This window comes from Platalea leucorodia (genome assembly GCF_965183815.1).
Source record: "Platalea leucorodia genome assembly, chromosome: 14".
Lineage (NCBI taxonomy): Eukaryota > Metazoa > Chordata > Aves > Pelecaniformes > Threskiornithidae > Platalea > Platalea leucorodia.
In genome coordinates this window covers 1,394,425-1,418,590 of record NC_138836.1, presented here as the reverse complement: position 1 = coordinate 1,418,590, position 24,166 = coordinate 1,394,425, and the positions used below count along the sequence as shown (strand labels likewise).

Below are 24,166 nucleotides of genomic sequence, written 5' to 3'. Positions count from 1 at the left end.
CGGCGGCCCCCGCCCGCAGCATCCCCCGCGCTGCGCCGCGCCCGGCACCGCCCCCGCGCCAGCACCGGGGCTGCGCCACGGGGGGGCGGGGCCGGGCCTGCCCCGCCCCCGCCCCGCCCCGCCCCGCCGCGGCACGGCTCGGCCCCGCACGGCCCCGCACGGCCCGGGGATGCCGCGGGGCTGGGGGCAAGGCGCTGCCCCCAGTGCCACCCGCCCGCCACCCCCGGTGCCACCCAGCTGCCTCCAGTACCGCCCCCATTGCCATCCTCTGCTCCCCCCCGTCACGCAGCCCAGGGACCCCCGCCCCTGTCCCCGCATGGGCCACCCCCCTCCCGCCCTCGCCCCAGCCCCACCAGCGGCAACCCCAGCGCAGGGACAGCCCGGGCCAGCTCAGGGCACGGCCCCTCTGTCCCTGTGCCCCCAGCCGCCGGGGGGTCCCCTGGGAGAAGGCCGAGCCCCCCGCTTTTCCCAACAGGTCGCCTGGCGCAGGGGGAAGGAGCGGGAGCCGCCGCTGGCAGGGGCTGAGCCCCCCGGCAGCGCCCCAGGGCTGCACGGTGCTGGGCAAAGCCCCCCAGCACCCACCCCCATCGGCTCCATCCTGCCTCCCCGGCTCCGCTCCGCACCCGCAGCGGCTGCATTTGCCGGGAGCAGCCGCTGTCGGCTGCCTGTCTGCTCCGGTGCGCCCCAACGCACCCCCAGACAGATTCCCCCAGTTCTTCAGCATTAAGCTACTGGGAAGCGCTGGGCACCTTTGCATTTTCCCCGTGGGGATGAAGGTGAAGGATGGACCCTTCGACTGCTCGCTTAAAAACCCTGGTGATTAATTAGTGCTGCGGTGCAAGTTAGTGGAGCATCACATGATTTTGATTTGAGTTGATAACACGAGTGCTATAAATATCAAACGAGAGATGTGCAGAGAGGCGGATCAGCTGCCCCGATGTCCTCGGCTACTCAGCGGTGACGAGCGAAGGCCGTCCCTGGGGGTCCCCGCTTCGTGCCCTCCCTGCAGGGGGACCGATGCGTCTCCCTCCCCGTTTGCTTCCTACCCGCACAGCCCCAAGGGCGGCTGAGAAAAGCCAAGCCAAAGAGCAGCCACTGCCATGGCGAGCCAGCGGGCAGCTTTGTACCCCGTTCGTCAGCCTGTTGCCGTCACACCGGGACCCGCGGCCCCGGCAGCGACACCGTGTCCGCACCGCTGGATGTCACACCCGGGCTGGGTGCCAACGGCAGCATTGGCCGAGGAGGAGCCAAGGGCAACATCAACACTGGGAGCTCTGGCTCTTGGTGCTGGAGCCCGGCCGGGAGCTCCGAGACCCCAGGGGCTGATCCCTGCTCGCCCCAACACACGTTTTGGGGAGCCTGCTCTGCAGATGGAGCATTTAAAAATCTAGCACAGCCCAGCATTGCTGAGCTGCCGGCGCGGCCCTGCTCTCCTGCCTCGCTCCAGCCAGCAATGGCAGCAAGAAACGCGAGCCTGGGAGAGGGAGCCAGCACATTTCATTACCGGCACACAACAGACTGCAGGGTTTTAGTGCAGATAATAATTCAAAGTTATCCCCGTGCAGATCCATAACCCAGCAGTCATTACACGCAGAGCTGCTGCGTGCATGCACGGCTTGTGGTTTTTTTTTTTCTCGGCGATTACTGCAGCAGAGGATTTTGTAGGACAGTGCCGCAGTGGAGCGCGGGAGCGCAGGCAGGCGCTGGGTGACGATACGGCTTCGAGGGCAGGTTCCCTCCCCAGCCCGCCCGGCCGCATCCGCGCCAGGCCCCAGCACACGTAAAGCCAGGACAAACCCCAGCGGGGCTGACCCGGCGGGGCTGCAGGGAGGGGGAGTCCAACGCACAGAGAAAAAGCAACGTTTAACCCCCAAATGCGCCTGCTGCTGGGCAAGATGCAAGTCTGAAGCGCCGTGGTGCCCGGCCGTGGGATTCGGTGCGTGTGTTTGGCAGGGAAAGGGGCCCCTGCTCCTGCCTCCTTGTGCCGAGAGGGAAACTGAGGCACGGGAGGGCGCAACAGTTTGCTCAAAGGTTAAACAGGACAGTGAGCAGCTCTCCCACGGCAGCAAATGTTTGCCCATATACCCAGTATTCCCAGTGCATTCCCAGCTCCTCCAGCAGTCACTGGCACATGCTGCAGAGCCAACAACCCCCCCCGGGCTGGCCCTGGCCCCAGCCTCCCCCCTCCTTTGGCCCTTCTCCTTCCCCAGACGGTGCCCCAGCTCTCCCCACCCAGCCCCAGTGAGAGGCTGCCTCCGCCCCGCAGCGTGGCAATGGCAGGCGAGGGGACGGGCCCCTCCTTGGCGGGTGCTGAGCCCCAGTGAGGGCTGCTGCATCGTTATCCCTCCCCAGGCCGGATCCCGGAGCAGCTCCTGGCTGGGAAGGTGGGGTGAGGTGCTGGGAGCCCACACCTGGCCCGGAGGGGTGACCCCACACCGGGGAGGATGGACGAGCACCTCGGGCAGGATCAGGCCAGGGAGGGTCAATGGTGAATCCTGCCCTTGCTGCAGATCCTGCCCCAAAAAGGGGCTTTTCCACCAGCTGGTTGCTGCACTGGGAAAAGCAGAGAGGTGTTTGCAACAGTCTCATGGCTCCGCAGCCAGCTGGGCAGAGAGTTTCATTTCCAAGGACTGAAGGTCTCACCTGCCCTTCCAAATGTCACAAATGCTGCGTTTTATCACGGCCTCGGACGCCCGTTGCCTGCGTGAGCCCCGCCGGTTTGCAAGCGAGGGCTCACAAGCAGCGTTTCCGTGGGTTTTCCAGGCAGGCACCACCCGAGGCCGGCTGCTGGCAGCTTTGCTAACTCAGCGAGAAGCCGGGCTGTGCACACACGCGGGGGCTTCTGGCAAGCGGGAGGTCCCGAGCGCTCTCCGGGGCTCCGTGTAAAGGGGCTGCGCGCAGGAGGCAGGCGGGTTCGGGGGCCCGGCTTCTCCTGGGGTTGTTCCTCTCGCACCTCCACCCGCCTTAGGGCTGGTTTTGCCCCAGGAGGATGAAGCTGCCAGAATCTCAGTTGCGCAAGCGGGACCCTCCGTACCCATGGCTGCACCCCGGTGAGTAGCGTCCCCCCGAGCACCCCAGGCTGGCATCCAGCCCGGGGGAACCAGGCGCTGGCACCGCTTCTCGGCTGCACCGGGCAGCCGAGCCGGGCTGGGGGAGCACCGTGTGCTGCTGCCGAACCGCGGGACCACCGGGACCTTGCAGAAGTCCCAGGCGGGCCCTCGCACCCCGGCTGCCGTGGGGCAACCGCCCGCAGACGCCCCCTCGACGGCCCCGGCCCCGTGCCTCTGCAGCCCCTCGGCCGGCTCCTCGCCACCGCCGCAGCCCAGCCTCCAAGGGCTCTTTTCAGCCCCATCTATTTTCACGCCATCCACTCGCGAAGCCCCCGGGTTGTTCCTTTGGATCTTAAACGCCGCTTTTCCTTTTTTAATCAAAGGCTTCCAGGCGAGCACCGCACCGGTCCCGCTCGGTCCCCGCACCCGGCGGGCGGGGGGGGCTCGCTCGCCCCTGGGCCGCGGCTGAAGCTCACCGGGATTTTAAACCGTGTATTGCAACAGGGCCCGAACCCCCCGCGCCGGGAGCTCCGCTCCGCCTGCGCCGCTCCTGCCCAGGCCTTCCCGGGGGGGCGCGGGTGAGCGCGGGCCGGGGTCCCTGCCCCGGGGTAACGGGGAGGCCCCGCCCGGAGCGGCCCCGCTGCCGGCGGGTGGCGGCGCGCCCCCGCCCCGCGCCTCTCAATGAACCTCCTCAATGGGCGTGACGTCACCAACGCCTGCCGGGGGGAAAAAAAACCACCCAACCTCGCCACGCACCCAATCAGCGACCGGGCCGCTCCTTCCGCCATCCGCCCCGCCCTCCCCGAGCGTGCAACGGCCAATAGCGGCGCCGCCCGCAGCCAAAACACAAGGTTCCGCCAATGGGAGGGCGGCGGGGCGGGGCGCGGCGGCGGGGCAGCTGGAAGATTCGAACCGAACGCCCGTCGGGGCGGGCGGCGCGGCGGCGGCCAATCAGGGCGCGGGGGCGGGGCCTCCCCGTGCGCGCCCCCCCCCCCTCCGGTGCCCCCCCTCCGCCGCCCCCCGGTGTCGGCGCGCGCGGGGCGGCAGCGCGGCGGGGCCCCCCCGCCATGTCGGTGAACATGGAGGAGCTGCGGCACCAGGTGATGATCAACCAGTTCGTGCTGGCGGCCGGCTGCGCCGCCGACCAGGCCAAGCAGCTGCTGCAGGCGGCCCACTGGCAGTTCGAGGTACGGGCCGCCCCCCCCCCCCCCCCAAAACCGGGACACCCCCCCCCCCCCCCGCCCCTAAACCGGGACACCCCGAACCGACAGCCCCCGCCGCCCCCCTGCCCGCGGAGCCACGGGGCGGAGCGGCGGGGGGAGGCCGGCCAGCCGCGGCCCACCGACCGTGGCCGGGCCGCCGGGCCCCCGCAGCACCCACGCGGGGCGGGGGAGCCGGCTCCGAGCCCCCCCGGGCTGTTTACACCCGGGCCGGAGCGGGGGCTGCGGGCCGCGGCCTTCGCCGGGGGTGGGAGCCCCTGTAAACAAGGGGGGCGGGCTGTGCGCCCCGCGTGGGGAGCCCCCGCGGCCGGGGGACGCGATCGCGAGGGGGTCGGGGGAAGGGCAGCGCCGGGCTCCCCCGCCTGAGGGCTGGGGGGGGGCGTGGGTGCCCCCGGGGCGGTCCCACGGGGAGGGGGGAATTGGGGGGGGGCCGTGTTTTCCTTCCCGCTTTGTCTCGGGTGGGCTGGGGCTGACGCCTTGTCCCCACAGACGGCCCTGAGCGCCTTCTTCCAGGAGACCAACATCCCCAGCAGCCACCACCCCCCCCAGATGGTAAGTGGGACCCCCGCACCCCCCAGCCATCCCTCCCACCCCCCCCACACCCCCAAAACCACCTTTAACCCCCCCCCCCCCGCTACCTCGCCCCAACGCTCCCCACCCCCCGGCTCCAGCCCCCCCGGGACCCCCGGCCCCCCGGGACGCGGAGCTGTCAGCTCCCCTGCCAGCCATGTTGCTCTGCGCCCGGAGGAGGAACACGCAGCCGGCGAATGTAAACACGAGCTAAAATGTCTGCCAGGAAATAGTTTGTCTCCGCGAGCATCGCGCTGGAAGTTGGGCTCCCCGGGCCGGGGGGACGCGCCGCCGGCCCCCCGCTCCCCAAACGCCGCTTGACCTTGGCCGAGGGCACGGCCCCTGGGCCGGGGGAGGAAGTTGTTCCCCTCTGCGTGGTTTCTGCTGTGTTTTGGGTTTGTTTTTTTTTTAATATCTTTTTTTTTTTTCCTGTTAAGGGAACCGAACGGTGCCGCGCATGGGGGAAGGAGAGGGGTCTGGGCTAAGCCCATTTTTTTCCCCTTTTCTCATGCTGTCAGGAAATCGCCAGCCGGCCCGGCATCACCGGCAGCAAGCGTGCTGTCTCTCAGAGAAAGTCATTTTGCCGGCCGGCTCCCACTTAAACCCCTTTTAGTTTAATTCCTCCTCCCCCTGCACGTTTTCTCGCCGCCTCGGGGAGCTCGCAAAGGCTCATCTCTGGGAGACCCCTCTTTCCCGGTGGGAGAGGGGACGGGAGAGCAGGCGGGAGCTGCCGGCCGGATCCAGGCCTCGCCGTGTTTTCACACCAAAAGCGTCGTCGGGGCGATTCCTGCCGGCGGCTGCCGGAAGCGGGATGCGGAGCCGCTCCGGTGAAACCCATCCCGCGACGGACGGCACGGCACCCACCTCCCACCCCGAGCACCACGACCGCCCCCACCCGGGGTCCGGGGCAGGACGGCTCTCCCCATCCCCATGGTGTTTTCCTAACACCGTGTGCTCCACGTGGTGACAAAATACCTTTCACCCTCTCCCCAGATCCTCCCGCCTCGCATTTTTTGGCATTTTTTTGCTGCTACACCCCCCCAGCATCCTGATTTCTGCGGCTTAAAATGCCCCGCGTGGCTGGGGCAGGGGGCGAGGGGCTTTACGGTCGCAGTTTCTATTTCTTTTTCAAGCGGCGGCGAACAAAGCTGCGAGCGCAGCAGCGTTGCGGCGTGGGGCGGCACATCGCCTTCGCCCCCGCGGAGGGGAGGCTCCCCGCACCCGGCAAAGCCCCCGCGGGCCCGGGCTGCGGGGACGGGACTCGCCCGGGCTGTTCGGTGTGCCGGTGCGGTGGGACCGACCCTCTGACAGCCGAGCGCCTCCTTAACAAAAAGTGTTGGAGGAGGAAGGCAATCATCATTACATGGCAGTTCTTTTTTTTTAAATGAGTATTTTAAATGAATCCAGCAAGCACCACCCCAGAAGCTCAGAGCCGTGTCCCCCTTCCAGCGTGGCCTCCGACCTCAGTCCAGGGCTGATGGTTGGCGCGCGTGTGTGTGTACGGCTGTGGTGTTGGTTGGTTGGTTGGGTTTTTTTGTTTGTTTGTTTGTTTGGGTTTTTTTGTTTTTGTTTTTTTGTTTGTTTGTTTTTGTTCTTTTTTCCCCCCAAAACACAGTCACTTGGAAGTTTTTGTTGGGGCTTTTTTTTTGTTGTTTGGGTTTTTTTGTTTGTTTCTTTTGGGTTTTTTTGTTTAGTTTTTTTTTATTTTTTTTTTTTTGCAACAAGTATCTTTTCAGATACTGCTAAATTTATAGGCTATTTAAAAAACAAACAACAAAAAACAAACACAAAAAAAGCTGGCTTACCAGCACTTCGAGGTGAGCTCTCAGATGAGTTCTCCCAAAGTCTGTGCGCGGCAAGGGAAGAACATCCCTGGCTCGCCATGAGCCCCTTCGGCGGTAGCCTGGCCGTGATCGCGTTTTTGGGGTGCCCTGGCCCTGCGCACCCATGGGTCCTCGCCCGTCCCCTGCCGCGGTGGGGCTGCCGGCCGCTGCGTCCCCGGGCTGGGGGAGCCCCCCTGCAGACAGGTCCGGCTGGGACCCCCCAGCAGGGAGCCCCCGCAGCGCCCCGGCCGCTCCTCACATCCCGGTGGTCGCCAGGGACGGCCGGGCCGGGGATCTGGAGGAGCCCGCAAGGGGCATTTGGGGGTTTGCGTGTGCTGGGGAACAGCTGGGGCTGCCGAGCCCCAGCCAGGGGCAAATCCCGGGCTAAGCCCCGGGGAGGGGGAGATGCGGCAGCTCTTCCCCGTCAGAAGCATCTCCCCGATTCCCCCTTGCTAAAGGCAGCAGAAGCTGGAGGCAGCAGACGCTGCCCGGCCCCTTGGCACCACTCGACATCCCCGTCAGCAGCGGGACGCGCTGCTCAGCTGCGCCTCGGGCTCCGGCGGGAGCCACGGCTCCATCAGGACAACGGGGATTTGGGGTGGATTTAACCCAGAGGGGCGAAGCTCCCCCGCACACGCAGCACCTCCGTGTCCATGCATCCCCTCCCAGTGCACCCCCTGCCCCCCGTGCATCTGCCCCTTCCCCGTGCGTGCACCCTGTGCAGCCGCGCTGAGTTTTGCTCGACAGGTCCGGCGGGGGGGGAATGCCCCCCGAGACCGTTCCCCCCTGGGGACCGGGCTGGACAAAGCACCGCTATTTCTGACCCCCCATGTGTATGTTCAGAGCAGCCTGGGGCATCACGCTGCTCCCTGCCAGCCACCCCCGCTCTAGGGATAAAGAAAGAGGGCAGGGGTCCACCCTGCTCTGCACCACTGGGGTGAAGCCCCCTGCGCAGCCCCTGTGGGGGGCTTTAGCAGCCCCCCATACCCAGAGCGCTGCAAGTGCTTTGCTGAATCGGGGTCCTGGGTGCCACCAGCCCCGGAGCCGGGTCCCCCCCACCGGATTTTCCTCTGCTGGCGAGCTCGGCTGCGAAAAGGGCCGGATCCGTCACCGGGCGGGCGGGAGGGCGGCGGGTGCTAAATTTAGCCGGGTACACAGAAGGCAGGGGCCGTACCAGGAACCGCGCAGGGCCCGGCCGCCGCCTCGCGTCCCGGGGGACCCCGCTGCCTTCACCCGCTGTGCCCTAACGGGGTGCGGAGGGGGGGTCCTGCAGGGCCAGGTGGGACCCCAACACCCTCCCCACCCATCGTGCCGGACCCCGTTGGAGCAGCCGCATCCCATGGGGCAGCTGGCATCAGAGCAGCGTCCCCCTCCCCAAACCCGCTGCCCCCCAGTGCTTCGAGCACCCTGGATGGTTCAAAATGTCCTTCCCAGGCTGGGCTGGGGACCCTCCCCACACAGCCCCTGCGCCTTCGGGGGAGCCGCCCAGACCCTTGGCTGCACAGCAGTGCCGGGGACCCCAACACCAGCCAGGCCTGCGCTCCGAGCGTCCCCTGGGGCCGGGGGTCCCAGGTGTGGGACGCAGTCGGGATCCCCGGTGATGGGTCCAGCTCTTGCAGGCGGGTTGGGACCCCAAAAGCATCTGTAACCAATCTGACACCCACCCTCTCCTCTCCCCCGCAGATGTGCACCCCCAGCAACACGCCGGCCACGCCGCCCAACTTCCCGGACGCTCTGGCCATGTTCTCCAAGCTGCGGACCTCCGAGAGCCTGCAGAGCAGCAACAGCCCCATCACCTCCATGGCCTGCTCCCCCCCGGGGAGCTTCAGCCCCTTCTGGGCCTCCTCGCCCCCGAGCCACCAGCCCGCCTGGCTGCCCCCCTCCTCGCCCACCGCCCACGGCCTGCACCACCACCTGCACCACCCGCAGCCCGCCTGGCCCCCCGCGCCCCCGCCCGCCGCCCCCCCACAGAAAGCCGTGGCCACCATGGACGGCCAGAGATAAGACTGGGATGGCGGAGGGGGGGGGGGAACCGGGGGGGTCTGGGCCAGGGCGTTTGGGAGCAGGGGCTCCCCGAGAAACGCACTGGAATCATTTTCTAGGCTTTATTATTATTTTTGGGGGGGGGGAACATGCTGTCGGGGAGGGCACCGGCCCACAAGAGCCTCTGCAAGAGTTGCTAGCTGGTCTTTTCTCCCCCCGTTTTTTTTTTTTAAATATATAACTATAATATATAAATATATCTAATGTATATAAATCCAGAGAGAAGGAGCAGCAGCATGGAGGCGGCTGCTGGGCGGCAGGGGGATCCCTACCCCCAGCATCCCTGCAGCAGGGCAGGAGAGGGAAGGGGAGGGATAACAAAAAATAAGCGGCCGGAGGCGGCTGTCAGCAGCCCGGATCGTGGCCATGGGGCACAGAGCCGCTGGCCCCCCGGCTCTGGGTTTCCCGGACGCTTGTTGCAGCGCCCAGAGCAAAGCGCGCCTCTCCTCTGCCTTCCGAAACAGCCCAGCCTCTTGCACAGCCCCCCGGCCCCCGGCCCGTCCTCCCTCCCTCCGCACCCTCCAGGGCCGGGGGCTGACCTGGGGGCCGGGGGTACCGAGGGGATGCCCCCCAGCCCTGCAACCGCCGTTCGTGGCCCTTCCCGGGGGAGGGGGGAGCTGGGGGGTTTTTTAGTTTTCAAATCAATCTTGCTTAAAAAAACACAAACAAAACAAAAAAAAAAAAGAAAAAACAGGTTGAAGGTTTTTTATTAATTTAAAAATAATTAAAAAAAAAAAAAAAATCACTTTTTTAACACCAGCTGTCCCTGCCTTTTCTCTTCGCTGGGAGGATGTCCCTGGCAGGGCACCAGAACGGGGCGAGCCCCCCTGCCACAGCTGCGCCAGCGGGGACAGGTCCCCCCGGGAGCTGCCGGCAGCCCCGGGAGGCTGCACCGAGTCCCACGCGCTGCCTGCGCTCTGCCCGCACTCTGCCTGCACTCGCCACCGCTGCGGTCCCCAAAGATGGGGGCAGAGGGAGGGGGCGGCTCCGGAGCTGGCCCAGCGAGGACGCCCGCGCACTGGGGCGCAGCCAAAGCCCCGTCCTGCACCCTCGCAAAACACCGCGGTTTGCCAGCCCCCCCGCAGCCTGTCCCCCCCAGCCCCATCGCCCACCTGTGTGATGAGTCCCCCAAGGCCTCAGCACTGTAGGGACACCCAGTCCTGCCTGCGCTGCTCGAGGGCTGCCAGGCCCCTGTCCTGGGGGTGACGCCTCCTGAGGGCCCGCCACCGCAGACTGGGCGCCAGCCTGAGGACACCGGGGGTCCCTGACCTCCCCAGCCGCTCGCTGCACCACCACCCTTGTAACGACTTCAAACCACACGCCAGTCCCGTGCCGCTCCTGGTTTAGCCCTTAAATACCCAAACTAAATTAAAACGCAGCTCCCATCACCGCGCTGCTCACGCAACAAGCAACGGGGTTAAACCCCAGCCCCCCAAAACGGGAACGCAGCAGCTCCAGAGATGCCAGCAAGGGCCGGAGGGCTTGAGGCGAAGCATCCCCCAGGGGACACGGAGACCCCAGGGACGAGGAGACCCCCAGCACAGCCCAGCCCCCGAGGGGGAAAAAATAAAGAAAAAAGGAAAAAAAAAAGAAAATCAAGCCCCCGGCTGGGGCTACTCACCTGCTCCAGTGGCACAGGCAGCACCCAGCACCCAAGGAGGGCTGTGGGGCTGGGTGCTCGTGTTTATAGGAGCAGGGGGGAGATGAGCAGCACAGGGGTCAGCCCCAGCTGGGCCCTATCCTGCAAACGCAATTAGTCCCAGGTGGGTGGGTTTTAGCCCATCGACACCTTACCGCACCCATGGGTGCCCTGGTGCCCACTGGTTTGCTCTGAGTGCTCCCAGTTATCTCACTGGAGGTGGCACTGGGGGGGACTGCAGATCCCGCTGGATCCACCTGGGCCACCCAAAGCAGGGTTTTAGCACCCATTTATTTTTCCCCTGAAAAACCAAACTCACCAGGGAAAACATCCCCAGGGTGGCTCCCTGGGGACTAAGGTGCCTGGGGACCAGAGAGGGGTGGGCAGGGATGGGGTCTGCCACTGTGGAGGGGGGAGATTTGGGGTGTCCCCCCCCGCCTGGGGAGAAGATCCAGCAGGAGAGCAGGGTTTCCACGGGGCAGAGCCCAGGGACCACCAGGGCAGGGGGTGAGGGGATGCTCCCCGGCTGCCTGGGTCCCTCCTGGCTCTCCCTGGGGTTCCCCTCGGGGTTTCTCACCCTCCCACTTACCCAAGAGGTGCCACCGGCTTCATGCCCCCCCCAGAATGTGTCATTGCATGTGCACGCAGCCATCTGTCCCCAGCTGTGACACCCCCAGGTCCCCCCTCCCACGCTGCTTCCAGGGACTGGGGTTTCCCTGCCTGGTACCAGCAGCTGAGCACCATCATCACCCTCCTGCTGCACCCCCCAGCCCCCTTTGGGGCCACAAGCTTCCCCTGGCAGGGGCCATCAGGGACAAACGTGGCTCGTGGAGGCCGGGGGAGAGTGGTGGCAGCGGGGGGGAGACGACAGGGGCTGTTTTCACCTCCTCCAGAGACGCGTGGCTGCAGGACGAGGGATGCTGCCGATCCCACCTTGTGCATGATGGGAAAATCCCAACCCAGGGCCACCCCACTCCGGCCACGCAGGCGCTCGGCTGCCCATCGCTCTTTATTGCTGCTGGCTGGAGCCGCTTGCTCGCCTGCTCAGTGGCCGGGGCTGTGGGGGTTCGGCTGGGGACCCCCAGTCCTGCCCGGCTGCCGGGGTGCTGGATCCGTCCCGCGGGGGCAGGAGGAGCCCTGGTGCCCGGGAGGGGTGGCCGTGGGACGAGGCCGGCCTGTGCTCCGGCGAGGCGGCGGTGCCTGGGGGCGAGGGGCAGGGGTTACCCCCGGCAGCCCCTGGGGCAGCTCTGCCAGCCCGGGACGGGGCAGGCAGCAGGGGCACCCAGAAACGGCGTCCTGGCCCCCACCCTGAAGCAGACAGGCCAGGGGCACCCCGCCACGGCCTCCCACCTCGCTCTGGCTCCAACACAGGGACCGGTTGCCCCATCCACCAGTCCTCCCCATCCCACCCCCGACCCCAGACCCCCATCCCACCCTGCCCGGCTGCGGGCACGGACCCCCGCTCACCCCCACCCGCTGGGGGACAGCCGGGTGCCCTCTCCCCGCCGCTGCCCCGGTGGGGCCATACCGGGCCGGCTGAGCGAGGACGCGGCGCTCTGGGGCCGTGAGAGCAGGCAGCCGGGGTCCCGGGCATCCCACAGCCTCGGGGACAGCTTGGGCTTGTCCCTTGGGAAGCCTGGCAGGAGAGAACAGGGAGAGCCGTGGGGGGGAGCCAGGGGGGACACGGGTGGGGGAAAAGCTGGCACCCCGCAGGCACCCTGCCCACCCCGCTCTCCCCTTCACACCCGCTGCATCCCCCTCCCCAGGCCTGCCCCGGCCATACCCTCCTTGCCCACGAGTGCAGGCAGCTGCCTGTCCCACCGGCCCCTGTAGATGTGGCCATCCTGGCCCAACAGCTCCATCTCGTCGTGCTGGGGAGGAGAGAGCAGGGCTGGCTGAAACACGGGGCCAGATCCAGCATCCCCAAGCAACCCTCCCACACCCAGCTCTCCCTGGGGAAACTGAGGCACAGATCCCCCCCAGTTCCTCAGCATCACCCTCCCAGCCTCAGTTGCCCCTGCCGTATCCCTACCTTCGTCATCCCTACCTTGACGGGGAGCAGGGTGGGGGGCTGGACCGGCCGCGGGGTGCCGGGCGGGAGGGGCTGGAGGCGCGGGCAGCGCTGCAGCGGGTGGGTGAGGGTGTGCCGGCCCCCGCAGCGCCGCGGCACGCTGGGGTACCCGCACTCGGCCGCCCGCTCCCTGGGGGACGGGGCGTGGGATGCTCAGCGCCTGGCCCAGTGGCACCCCGTGCTTCACCCTACTGCGCCAGGGAGGGGTCGGGGGGTGCCCCCCGGTGGGGTCTGTCCCTCCCCGCTCCCCTCCGACTGCTGCAGCAGACCCACGCCCGTCCGGCCGTGCTGGATCTGCTCTTTCCCCACGGCCCTGGCGAGCTGGTCATGGCCGTGGCGGGTCCCTGCACCCTACGCCAGGGACACCGGGAGGCAGGAGCTGGGCTGCGCCAGCTGCAGTGCTTAATTTCGGCGACTCCATTCACAGGAGGCACCCAACTCCCCACCAAGCCTGAGGTCAGGCTGAGACCAGACACAACTCATCACATGTGGCTTCAGCACCGTTAAGACAGAGACCTGGGCTAGACGGGGCAGCGTGGGGGGGCCGTAAAACCCCACAGACCTGGGGCAAGCACGGCTGACCCTCCATGGCACATCTCTGCTCCCCTGCCCTGCCCAGGCCCGCCCGGAGCCCTCCACCCCCACCCGGGGATGAGCTCTCCCTCGCCGGGGCCTGGGCAGGGCCACCCGGCACCCCAGGGGCCAGGGGTGGGTCCCCGTGTCCCCGACCTGTGGCCGTGCTGCTGTGTCTGCTCCAGCTCGAGGACGGTGTGGGGGCGCCCGGCGAGGCGGGGGGGCAGCGGTGGCATGGACGGGATGGCCACGATGTGCCTGGGGGGGCAGGAGCCGCGGGTGGGTGACGGGGGACAAAGGACCCACTCTGGCTTGGGGCATCGCCCCAAAACCCACGGGCTTGTACCCCCCGGCATCCCGCTGCCCCCGGGGAGGGTCCCTGTCCCCCCGCTGACGGGCAGGGCTGCGGAGGGGGCTCGGCAGGCTCGGACCCCCCAGGCAGACCCCCTAACCCCCGTCCCTGCCACAGCGGGGCACCGCCAGCACCCACCTCCCCCGTCCCACCCACGCAGCCCCTCGCTGCACCGCTGCCGGGTGCTACTCACGGGCCAGGCACCAGCATGCTGAGGGGCCGGTCGCAGGACACGCAGTGGAAATGGGCCAGCAGCTGCCTGGGGGGGCGAGGAAAGGCCTGGGTGAGCTCCTGGGGGGCACAGCCCTGCCCGCAGGCAGGCAGGCAGCTCGCAGGCAGCAGCCAGGTGCTGGGCACTTCGCTGGAGCGAGTTACAGTGTTTGCGGGGGGTTTGAGCCTGGTTTATCCCCCCACCCCAGCAAGGTCCCAACCCGCCGGCTGGTTACACAATACAGGGGGTACGAAGGGGGAGAGTGGTTGCTCGTGGGCTCCCGCCTGGGAAAAAGCTCCACCTTGTATTAGGCACCGGAGAACCCACAGAAGCATCACCCAAAACCCACCACCACGGTGGGAACTGCTCCGATGGGCGCCCACGGCACCCCGGTCCTTTAGGAACTGGGGGTGCTGGGGCTGGCAGGACAGAGCAGGGGCTCTCCTCTTCCTCCTGCTGGGGAGGAATGCTCCAGCCCAGGGGCAAACGCTGGGCCCAGGGGATGCAGGAGTCCCCCAGTTTTTAGGATGAGCTTTGTCACAGCTGCCCCGAGGACCAGGACATGCTCGCCTCGGCCCCGACGGCACCCCCGAAACCCGGCAGCTGCCTGTGGCTGCCCAGGGTGAGCAGGGGTGCGAGGCGGAGGGCGCAGGCGCCCGCCCCTGCCATCCGAACCAGCCCTCGCAGCGGTTGCATCGCTTCGTCAGTGCTCATCACCCCCCTGCGCCTTGCCAGGAGGGCAGGTCGCAACCCAGCTCCGTGGGGCCGCGTGTTGCACCCCTGCCCGGGGGGACGAGCTGCCGTCCCCTGCCCCAGGAAGCCTTTGCACCCACAGCCCAGTTTTGGTTCGGGAGGGCTCTGTCCCACAGGTGCCCCCTCCTTCTGCCCCCCCTCGTGTCGGCAGCCTGCTGCGGGTGGGAGGAGAAGGCACAGCTACTTCGTTAGCATCCCCACCGCTCGCTGGCTAAATTGGTCCCGTGCCCAGGTACCACACGGGCCCTGGCCGGGATAGCCAGAGGGAACGGGGCGAGTGCTGTCCCCGAAGCCATCGCCGCCCCCATCGCGCTCACTTCTTAATCCCAGCCGCATCATCAGCCTCCGTCTGCGGCACCTTCTCCTTGAGCTGCTCCAGGATGCGCTTCCAGCGCTGCTCCAGCTGCTGCCGGAAAGGCCCCAGCTCCAGGCGGTCCAGCTGCGGAGGGGCACACACCCTCAGCCAGCCACCCCAGGACGGGACGTCGCGGTCCCCAGGGCAAAGCCGGGAGAGGGGACCCTCGGAGGGACGCTGCCTTAGGCTGCCAAGCCCCGAAGGTGCCAGTTCTGCGCGGCGGGGACGAGCCAGCCCTCACCTTGGCGTCCATCTCCTCACTGAGCTGTCGCTGGACCTGGTGCCAGCCCTGCTCCTGGCCCTGCACCCGGCTCAGCATCTCCTGGACCACCTCGTTCAGCCGCTCCATGCTTGCGTCAAACTGGGAGCGACTGACTTTGCCGGCCAGGGCGCTTTTGTCTGCTTTCTAGCAACAGGGAAAGGCAGGAGAGCGGTGGGGAAAGGATGGAGGTACGACAGGCAGGGCCAGCGCGCACCGGGAGGAGCGGGAGAAGTGGCTACGTGGCCCCGCTCGCCCCGTCACCCCCGTGGGGTTGGTGCCACCGGCCGAAGGGACCCGGTGGGAGACAGAGGGACCTGGCGAGGGACCCGCAGCCGGTCTGAAATCCTCCCTCCCCCAGGCCAGTTCTGCCACCGAGCCCCCAAGGGACAAGGGGCGTTTGTCACCCTGCCCAGGACCCCCTTGGCTGGCGCCTGGGCCCCTCGAGGCCGTACCACATCGATGCCCAGCACCAGGTCCTCCTTGTCCGCTTTCTCCTTCTCCAGCCTCTCCAGGGACTGGAACAGAGCCTTCCAAGACAGAAAGCGTCCCATGACACTGCGGCAGGGCCGGAGCTGCCTCCCGGCCACCTGAGCACCCCCTCGCTCCCCCCCCCCAAAACCTCCGGGAAAGGTACTTTGAACCTCCCCAGGGCTGCGAGCAGGTTGGCAGGGGGACAAATCCCTTGTGGTCCCCAGCCTGGGGTCTGCCCTGACCCCGCGGAGGTTTCAGCCGCCTACCTCGATGTCCTTCTGCTTCTGGTGGCGGTCATCCAGGAGGTTCCCCGTGACGGAGCTGAGCTTCTCGTAGTCCCCTTGCACCTGCACGACGGTGGCCTGGATGCGCTTCAGCAGCTCCTCATCCTGCTTCAGGGAGGAAGACGACAAGGCGGTGCCGTGCAAGGGGGCTGCCCGCCCCGCGGGGACAGACCCAGGCTCCTCGGCCGGTGGCTGCGGGCTGTCAGCACCAGCAGGACATGCCAAGCCAATTCAGGGCACAGCGAGGGGCTCCCCCATATTACAGCAAAGCACAACCAGTGCAGGGGGTCGCGGCAACCCCCTCCCAAGCCCCCCGCGCTGGCATCTCCCTACCTGGCTCCTCCCCGGCAGCTGCCTCACCACCTTGCCCACCGCCTGCCGCGACATGAAGGAGTCCACCAGCTCCTGGAGCTTCTCGTAGCGCTGGAGGAGCTGCCCCACCTGCGCGCTGGTGTCCGTGCTGCAGGCAGGGCACGCTGCCTGCGCCTCTGCCTGCGCCTCTGCCTGCTCCTGCCGCTGCCCCACACTCTCCACCATCGCCCTCAGCTCGTCCAGCTGCAGGAAGGGAAGAAGGAATCGGCTCTGAGATGGGATGGATGCGGCCGTGGAGGCTCGATTGCCCCATCCAGCCAGGGGACACGGCCGGGACCCCCGCCAGGACCACGCCACCGAGGCGGCGGGCGGTGGGAGCGCTCCCCCGCCCTCACCTGCCCCTGCAGCCGGTCGGCTGTCCTGGTCACCAGCTGCTGCAGCGTGGCCTTGGCCATCTCCTGCTGCTCTCCCAGCTCCTTCAGCTCCCGCTTTATCTCCTGCAGCGCAGACCTGGTCAGCGAGAGGGGGGCACGGGCAGGCTTAGCCTCCGTGGGGCTGCTCGGGGGGGGGTCCCTCGCCCCCAAACCAGGATGCTCCCAGCCCCCCAGGCTCCCTTGCAGCCCCACAGGGGAGGAGACCCTCTCCCCTTCTTTTACATCAGTTGCAGGATGGTCTGGTCACTGCCATCTGCTTTCCAGTCCGCTCCAGCCACTCCCAGCTTTCCAAGGGCATCCTCCAGCTGCCTGATCTGGGAACGGCGGCAGCGGCACAGTCAGGGCATGGCTCCCCGCATCGTCCCAGCCCGAGGACCCTTCGGCTGCCCCCTCCCTGGACAACCCCCCCGACATCGCCGCAACCCCCGCAGGGACCGCCGCTGGCTCACCTTCTCCTTCTCGCCCTGCAGGTCGCTGGCCAGGCCCTGCAGCGAGGACACCCGGCCCTGGAGGTCGGCCAGGACGCTGGCACTGCTCTCCTGGTCTAGAGGGACGTGGTCCAAGGGGACACACTGTCGGTGAGGGGGTCTTGCCCTCGGGGCCAGGCTCCGGCTGCGATGAGCCCCCGACCCAGGGTGTCCCCATGCCAAAGCCCCCCCCGCCAGCCCCCCCAGGGCTCCCACCTCCCTCCAGGAAGAGCAGGCGCAGCTTCTCGAGCTCGGCGTGGTCTGACTTGGTGGTTTCCAGCTGGGCCACCTGCTCCTTCAGGGCGGCGTAGAGGTGGCCGAGCTGCCCGATCTGGCGGAGAGCCTCCACCGTCTCCGCATAGCGGCCAGAGGCGCTGCTGGAGCCCAAGGACCCCCAGGGCACCGCTGGCTCTTGCGAAGGGGACGTGGCCCTGGGATCAGTGTCAAGGGGGATCTCGAACCCCTGGGCTGTCGGTGAGAGGGTCCCCGCTGCCGGCTGGCCTGCCCGGGCAAGCTGTGTGCTGGGCAAAGCCTTGCCTCCCTCCTTGGGGCTTGTGGCATCCATCTGTGTCCCCAGAGCGCCAGGGGTGGCTTCAGTGGGAACATTCTCAGCACCAGGAAGGCTGGGATCCATGCGGTGGGGGCTTGGCTGAACCCCTGCTTCTCCTTCTTGGGTCCCTGCAGGTGCTGTTTGCATCCCTGGGGGGGTGGTCTGGGTGCCAGGGGACCCTGGCTGCATCCCTGGGGTGGTGGTCTGGGTGCCGGGGGTCCCTGGCTGCATCCCTGGGGTGGTGGTCTGGGTGCCGGGGGACCCTGGCTGCATCCCTGGGGTGGTGGTCTGGGTGCCGGGGGACCCTGGCTGCATCCCCGGGGTGGTGATCTGGGTGCCGGGAGATCCTGGCTGCATCCCTGGGGTGGTGATCTGGGTGCTGGGAGATCCTGGCTGCATCCCTGGGGTGGTGGTCTGGGTGCTGGGAGATCCTGGCTGCATCCCTGGGGTGGTGATCTGGGTGCTGGGAGATCCTGGCTGCATCCCTGGGGTGGTGATCTGGGTGCCGGGGGACCCTGGCTGCATCCCTGGGGTGGTGGTCTGGGTGCCGGGGGACCCTGGCTGCATCCCTGGGGTGGTGGTCTGGGTGCCGGGGGACCCTGGCTGCATCCCTGGGGTGGTGGTCTGGGTGCCGGGGGACCCTGGCTGCATCCCTGGGGTGGTGGTCTGGGTGCCGGGGGACCCTGGCTGCATCCCTGGGGTGGTGATCTGGGTGCTGGGAGATCCTGGCTGCATCCCTGGGGTGGTGATCTGGGTGCTGGGAGATCCTGGCTGCATCCCTGGGGTGGTGATCTGGGTGCCAGGGGATCCTGTTTGTATCCCTGTGGTGGTGGTCTGGGTGCCAGGGTAACCTGACTGCGTCCCTGTGGTGGTGGTCTGGGTGCCGGGGGACCCTGTTTGCATCCCTGTGGTGGCAGTCTGGGTGCCGGGGGACCCTGGTTGTACCCCTGTGGTGACGGTCTGGGTGCCGGGGGACCCTGGTTGCATCCCTGTGGTGACGGTCTGGGTGCCGGGGGACCCTGGTTGCATCCCCGCGGTGCTGCCGGCATCAGAAGTCCTCGTCTGATCCGAGGGAGCGCCTGCCCACTTCTCCATCCCTGCTTGCGCCCCCAGGGAGCCAGGCTGTGTCCCTGGCATCCCCTCGCTGGTCCCTTTGCTGGTCCCGGGCGCAGGCTGTGTCCCTGGTCCCTTCAGCCCCGGCGCTGAGCTTGCCCCACGCGGGGTGTCCAGGTCCGAAGCGGGGGGCTCGGCGGGGGCAGACAGGCCCCCGCTGCCCTCCTGGGGAGAGGAGGCAAAGGGGAGCGGGTTTATGGGCAGAAGAGCAGCAGCAAGGGCAGACCCAGGGCCCCCCCCGTCCCCAGCCCCTGTCCCCAGACCCCCCCGGCTCACGCAGCCAAACTCAGGTGGCCCACGAGAGCCCAACGGCAAAGGCTGCCCACGCCACGGGGAGCCTGAGCAGCCGACGCAGGGATCAGCAGACGCCCTGCCGGTGCCGCCTGATCCAGCAGCAAGGCGTCTTTTCCTCTAGCAACGGGACTCAGCAGCCCAGCCCTGCCGGAGCAGACCCGCTGCCCAGCCCAACGGGCTGCGCCTGCCTTTCAGGAGCAGCAGCCCCAGGCGGGATTTGGAAAGCGTCTCGCGGTGCAAAATGCTGGGGTTTGCCCCAAAACATCCCTCTGCCGTGTCCTGCTCCCACCCACCAGCCCCAGGGACCGGGAGGGCAGGGAGCCATGGTCCTGCCCAACGCCGAGCAAGGACATGGGGCCGTGCGGTCACCCCGAGGGTTTTGGGTGCTCGCTTGCCCACGGAGGGGCTGCTGTGGGCTGCCAGTAGCCCAGACAGCGGAGGAGGTCTGTCTGTCCGGCCAGCCGAGGAGCTGCCCTGGCTCTGCCTCCGCCAGGCCCTGCCTCCCAGCGGGATGCGCAGGGGAGAGAAGCGCTGGGCAAACCTCCGGAGAGGCCCCGGCGCGGGCAGCGGCCGGAGGCGCTGGGGGCTGCGGTCCTGCTGGATCCCGCTCCCGCAGCCGGGATGCCCCAGCACTCACCGCCGACAGACCTCGGCCTCCTCCTCCTCCTCCTCCTGCTTTGCTGCCCACCAGGCAGTCCTCCAGCACCTCCCAGCGCACCATGTTGCTCACCTCCTCCGGGGCCGGGTAGAGGCTCAGCCTTTCCTTCAGCTTTTTCTGGGGAAGGAAGGGATCAAGGGGTCAACCCTGGCCATGGAGCCAGGGTGGTGCGACCCACAGGAGCGCTGACCCCCCCAGCACCGCTGCCCAGCACCGCTGGGGACCATGCCCTGCCATGGAGGGGCCGGGTGGCCTGGACCCCCCGGGGGAGCCGGGGACGCGGACGCCTCCAGTCCCCGTGCAGGATCGGGGCGTGCTCGCGGCCGTACCACGTCACTGTCCAACGCCGTCTGGTCGCGGTCGCGGAGGCCCGGCAGCCGGCCGGCAGCGTCCTGGAGGTTCCCCTGGAGCAGGGCGAGGAGAGGGACGGAGTCCGGACACGGGAGCGGGATTTCAAAGGAGCATCCGCAAATTAACTTGGGCCCAAGACAGGGGTGCTGAGCAGGGCTGTGCCTGGGGGCTGTGGCTGTATTGCACGGGTGGATCTTTATCTCCCCTCCTTCCCAGCACCCAGGTTTCTTTTTTTTTTAATGGCTGTTTAGTTAAAAAGTGCCTTAGCATCGCTTTGGTTGATGCCCAAAGTCACCTCTTCAGCACCAGCCCGTTTCTGCCCTCCCCAGGCAGCGCTGGAGGCAGAGGCTGGGGGGCTGCAGGCGGGGTGGGCTGAGCTCCCCCCTCGGGACACCCGTCCCTCCCGGTGCCCTTCAGGCCGGGTGACACCCAGGGCCGCAGGGTGAGGGGCAGGGACGGGGGCGAGGGCTCGGCTCCCTCCCGGCGGCAGCTCACCAAGCCAAGCGCCTCTTGGATCGTCCGGATCTCCTCTCCCATGCGGGACTGCGCCGCCTTCATCCCGCCGATCTCCTGGAGGAGCTCCTGGGAGAGAGCCGTGGCCTGGGAGAGGGGGGCGGCGGGGGTGAGCCCCGGGGGGGCCCTGGGGCCCTGTGCTCTGCCCGGGGCAGAGGGGCAGCGCGGGCAGCGCTTACCGCTCACCGCATCGTCGGCAGCCAAGAAGGGGAGCAGCTCCCCAGAGCCCCCCACCCCTGCCCGGGGGCCACCGCACAGCCCCGGCCAGCAGGGCCGGGTCCAGCCCCTCCTGCCCGCGCCGGGCTGCCACCCCCTCAGCCGCAGCCTGGCCCGGGCAGGCGAGCGCTCCCGGGAAACCCTCCCTGGGCGCCCCAGCCCGGCAGGACCCGGCCCTGCAGCGCCGAGCGTGGCTCTTTCCTTGAGCCCGAGCTTGTTTCTTCCCACCGGGGATGCTCAGGCAAAGCACGGCCGCGAATGGCTCAGCACCGTGCAGGACGAGGCCCCTCCCCAGCCCCCACCAGCGCTGGGTTTAGCGCTCGGGCGAGCCAAAGGGGTTTGCGGCGGGAGCCGAGGCCCGTGAGGGCGATGGAGCCTCTCAGCCGTCCGAGGAGCGGAGGCGGTACCCGGCTGCAGGTCGGGAGCAGGGAAGGGAGGGACGGAGAGGGCGGTGGGGCCGGACCTCCAGGGGTGCTGAGCCTCCGGCCAGCAGAGCCGAAGGCACCGGGTGCTGGATCGGACCTGCTACGACCGGCTGACGGCAACGTGGGGAGGACCCAGAGCAACCGGAGCCGCGTTTCAGCCCCAGCTCTGCCCCCCCAGGGCTCCATCCCTCTCCCGCAGCGCAGCCGCGGTCCGAGGGCCGCGCAGGAGGGGGCGGCTGGCGGGGGCCCAGGGACCCGCAAGAGCCTCTACCTTGGCGATGCCGCTCTCGTTCGCTTCGATCTTCTTCTTCATCTGCCCCACGTCGGCGGCCGCGGAGGCGACCTGGGGGCCGCTCGCAGACCCCTGCAGCGGCTCCTTCCCGGGCAGCCGCTCCCCCGGCTGCTGCCCCGTGCCCTGGGCCCTGTCCCCCGCCGTCCCCGGGCCAGGGAGCGCCCCGGCGGGCCGGTCCCCCCGCAGGAGGGGGGTCGGGCTGAGCCCCCGCTCCGGGGCAGGCAGGTCCTGCAGGCCCAGGTGCCGCAGCACGGCCTGCAGCAGGCTGTGCAGCGCCGGGAAGTTGACGGCCCCGACCTCGGGCGTCCCGATGGCGACGTCCAGCAGCTGGGAGAGGCTGAGCGGGGCCATGGCTGCTGCCCTGCTGGGAACACGGAGCCGGAGCTGGGGGGGAGGCGGGAGCCTTTCTGCCTGGAGGGGGCCGGGGAGGGTGGGTGGGAGGGATGGGCCGCCGGCAGCCTTCCTCCTCCTCCTCGCCACAGAAAGCGACCAAACCGGCGGGGGGACGGGTGGCAGGGAGCTCCCCCGAGGGCGGGGGACGTCTCCTTCCCCGCCGCCCCGGCCACCCCCAGCCCCACGCCCGGCTCTGCCCGCCCCTGTCCCCCGGCCCCGCTCTCCCGGCCCCCTGCACCGCCCCGGCCCCGCTCTCCCGGCCCCGCTCTCCCGGCCCCGCTCTCCCGGCCCCCTGCACCGCCCCGGCCCCGCTCTCCCGGCCCCCTGCACCGCCCCGGCCCCGCTCCCTCCGCACCCGCCGCCGGCGGCTCCACGCCGCGCTCCGCCGACCCCGCCCCGCGCCCTCAGCCCGCCCCTTCCCTTTCCTCATTGGCCGCCACCCGCCGCTCCTCGCCGCCCATTGGCCGAGCCCGCCGCCCACGTGTGCGTGTTTACGGGGCGGGGCTAGCGTAGCGTCCCCCGTTGCCAGGCGACGCCGCGCTGCGGGCGCCGAGGCCCCCCCGCGCCTTTTCCACTTTAACACCCAAAACGCGACCGGTGACGTCAAACCCTTGGGAGCAGCGTCACGCGGGCCCCGCGGGGTGAGGTGTCCCTGCAAGGGGCGCAGGCAGCTGCAGCGGGACGATCCCTGCCGGCTCCCGGCTGAAAGCACCCCGCCGCCGCGTCCCGGCGGGAAGCGCCGCCGCTCCTTCGCAATCCCGCGGTACGGGAAGCGGGAGGGATGCCACCCTCTGCCTTGGGTGCGGGGCCGGTGCTGCCGGCAGCACCAGCGCGCGGATTGCCAGCACCTCGCCCCAAAGCACAGCCGGACGAGCGGGGAAAAGGCAAGGCAGACCAGCACGTGCGTCCGGACAACCCTCGGAAGTACCCAAACGTCGGAAAAATCTTTGAGCCCGAGCGATCCGTCGGACAAGTACTTACTACAATAATCAACGAGAACGTCTTTTCCCCGGTAAACCCGCGGGTCCGGCCACCGCGCAGGCAGAGCGCCGACACCTCCTCCTTCGGCGCGGCAGCCGGAGACAATTCCCAGGAAAGGACGAGGGCGGGCAAGCGGGAAACAGAGCGGAGGCCTCGCTCTGGGAAGCGGGGCGAGAGCCCTTTTCAGGCATTACAGCCGAAGCACAGAGATCCGCTCTGTGTCTGCTTTTCTTTCCCAAGCTGGGAGGATTGCATTCAAAGAGGGAGCAGAGAGACGAAGAGACGGGACCGAGAGGCGCGGCGGCCAGGCGCCAGCCCTCCCGCGAGGGCTCCCGAGCCTTAGCCCCAGCAGCCGGCAGAGCCGTGGGCTCGGGGGCTCGCAAGCGCAGCCCGGGGCTGGCCAGGCTCCCCAGGCAGCGCTGGGGCCCGCAGGAGCAGCTGAGAGCGCCCTGGAGCAGCCGCGCCAGCGCAGCGAGAGCAAGGGGGGATCCTGGGGCGGAAGGGAGAACGCCCAGGTTCGGTGCCGATGCGATGGCAACCCAGACCCAGGCTGGGGCAAGCCGGGCGGCTGCTGCGGCCTGGTGTACGGTGGCCCCAACCCGCCACCTCCCCGCATCCCAGCCAACCCAGGGAACCACTTTTCCTAAAGCAGTTGGGGATTTTGAGACGTGGACATCTCCTGGCTTCGGTTTAGCCACCTGCCTTTGGCTCCTCCTCAGGGCAAGGTTTGCAGCGAAGGCCGAGGATAACCGAGTAGGACCCAGGGGACGCCGGCACAAGCCCCCGCTCGCTGGCGCCGTGCTTTCACGGTTTGTACCCAAATACAGCCCAGCAGAAACCAGCCTGAACAGGGCAGCAGCACTCAACAAGCCCTGACCCTGCTTCTGGCAGGTCTGACAAGCGGGTTGAAGGGGAGAGAAGAGCAATACCGCTCACATTTTTAACACCGGCTTCCAGTATGAGGAGCGTGGCCCGGTACTGGCTCAGACCAGGGGGGCACGCAGACACCTGCAAGGGCTCCACACCCGTCAGTCGGTCCGTTCAGTAACGCCTGCAGCACAGCGCTGTGCTGCTCCGCCAGGCCAAGGAGCCACGCTGTGCTCACAGAGCGCAGCTGTTGTTCGTAGCACTTTGAAAAGGGGGGAAAACCATCGACAGCCTTAAGACCTCACCCAGCCCTGCACATCCCTCGTGGGATCTGGCTTGGAGGTTTAATCCGTGTGGGATACTGGAGACGACCCAACCGCTCTGGGCTTTCGCGTAGCCTCAACGGCGAGGGGCCAGGCACGCTTGTTTGCCTGGTGTTCACGGCTTGTCCTGCTCCCGGAGTCGCTGCCTGCCCCTTGGCACCGTACACGTTTTAGATGCTGGAGTGGAAGAGAAGGATGTAGGCAGAGGCTGAAGGATAAGCAGAACTGAACAACTGCCTGCTAGAGCCAGCCCGCCATCAGCAGTGCTCTCTGGAAGCAACTGCCTCCAAGCAGGATTTG

General features: G+C 68.2%; 1 protein-coding gene across 1 annotated transcript; it reads left to right on the top strand.

Annotated features, from left to right (window-relative positions):
• The first annotated feature begins 4,045 nt into the window (after positions 1 to 4,045).
• UBALD2 (UBA like domain containing 2) lies at positions 4,046 to 9,425 on the top strand. Its single transcript, XM_082326562.1, has 3 exons — positions 4,046 to 4,237; positions 4,760 to 4,822; positions 8,347 to 9,425. Exons 1-3 carry the CDS (start codon positions 4,118 to 4,120, stop codon positions 8,665 to 8,667), a joined length of 504 nt encoding a protein of 167 aa, XP_082182688.1. The 5' UTR covers positions 4,046 to 4,117; the 3' UTR covers positions 8,668 to 9,425.
• Positions 9,426 to 24,166: the final 14,741 nt, after the last annotated feature.

What these genes read in the sequence shown, in the direction of transcription:
- UBALD2 (XM_082326562.1), top strand. Translation starts at nt 4,118, where the DNA reads ATGTCGGTGAACATGGAGGAGCTGCGGCACCAGGTGATGATCAACCAG. An exon ending in CGGCCCACTGGCAGTTCGAG is followed by an intron (nt 4,238 to 4,759) that starts GTACGGGCCGCC and finishes TTGTCCCCACAG; the next exon opens with ACGGCCCTGAGCGCCTTCTT. An exon ending in GCCACCACCCCCCCCAGATG is followed by an intron (nt 4,823 to 8,346) that starts GTAAGTGGGACC and finishes TCTCCCCCGCAG; the next exon opens with ATGTGCACCCCCAGCAACAC.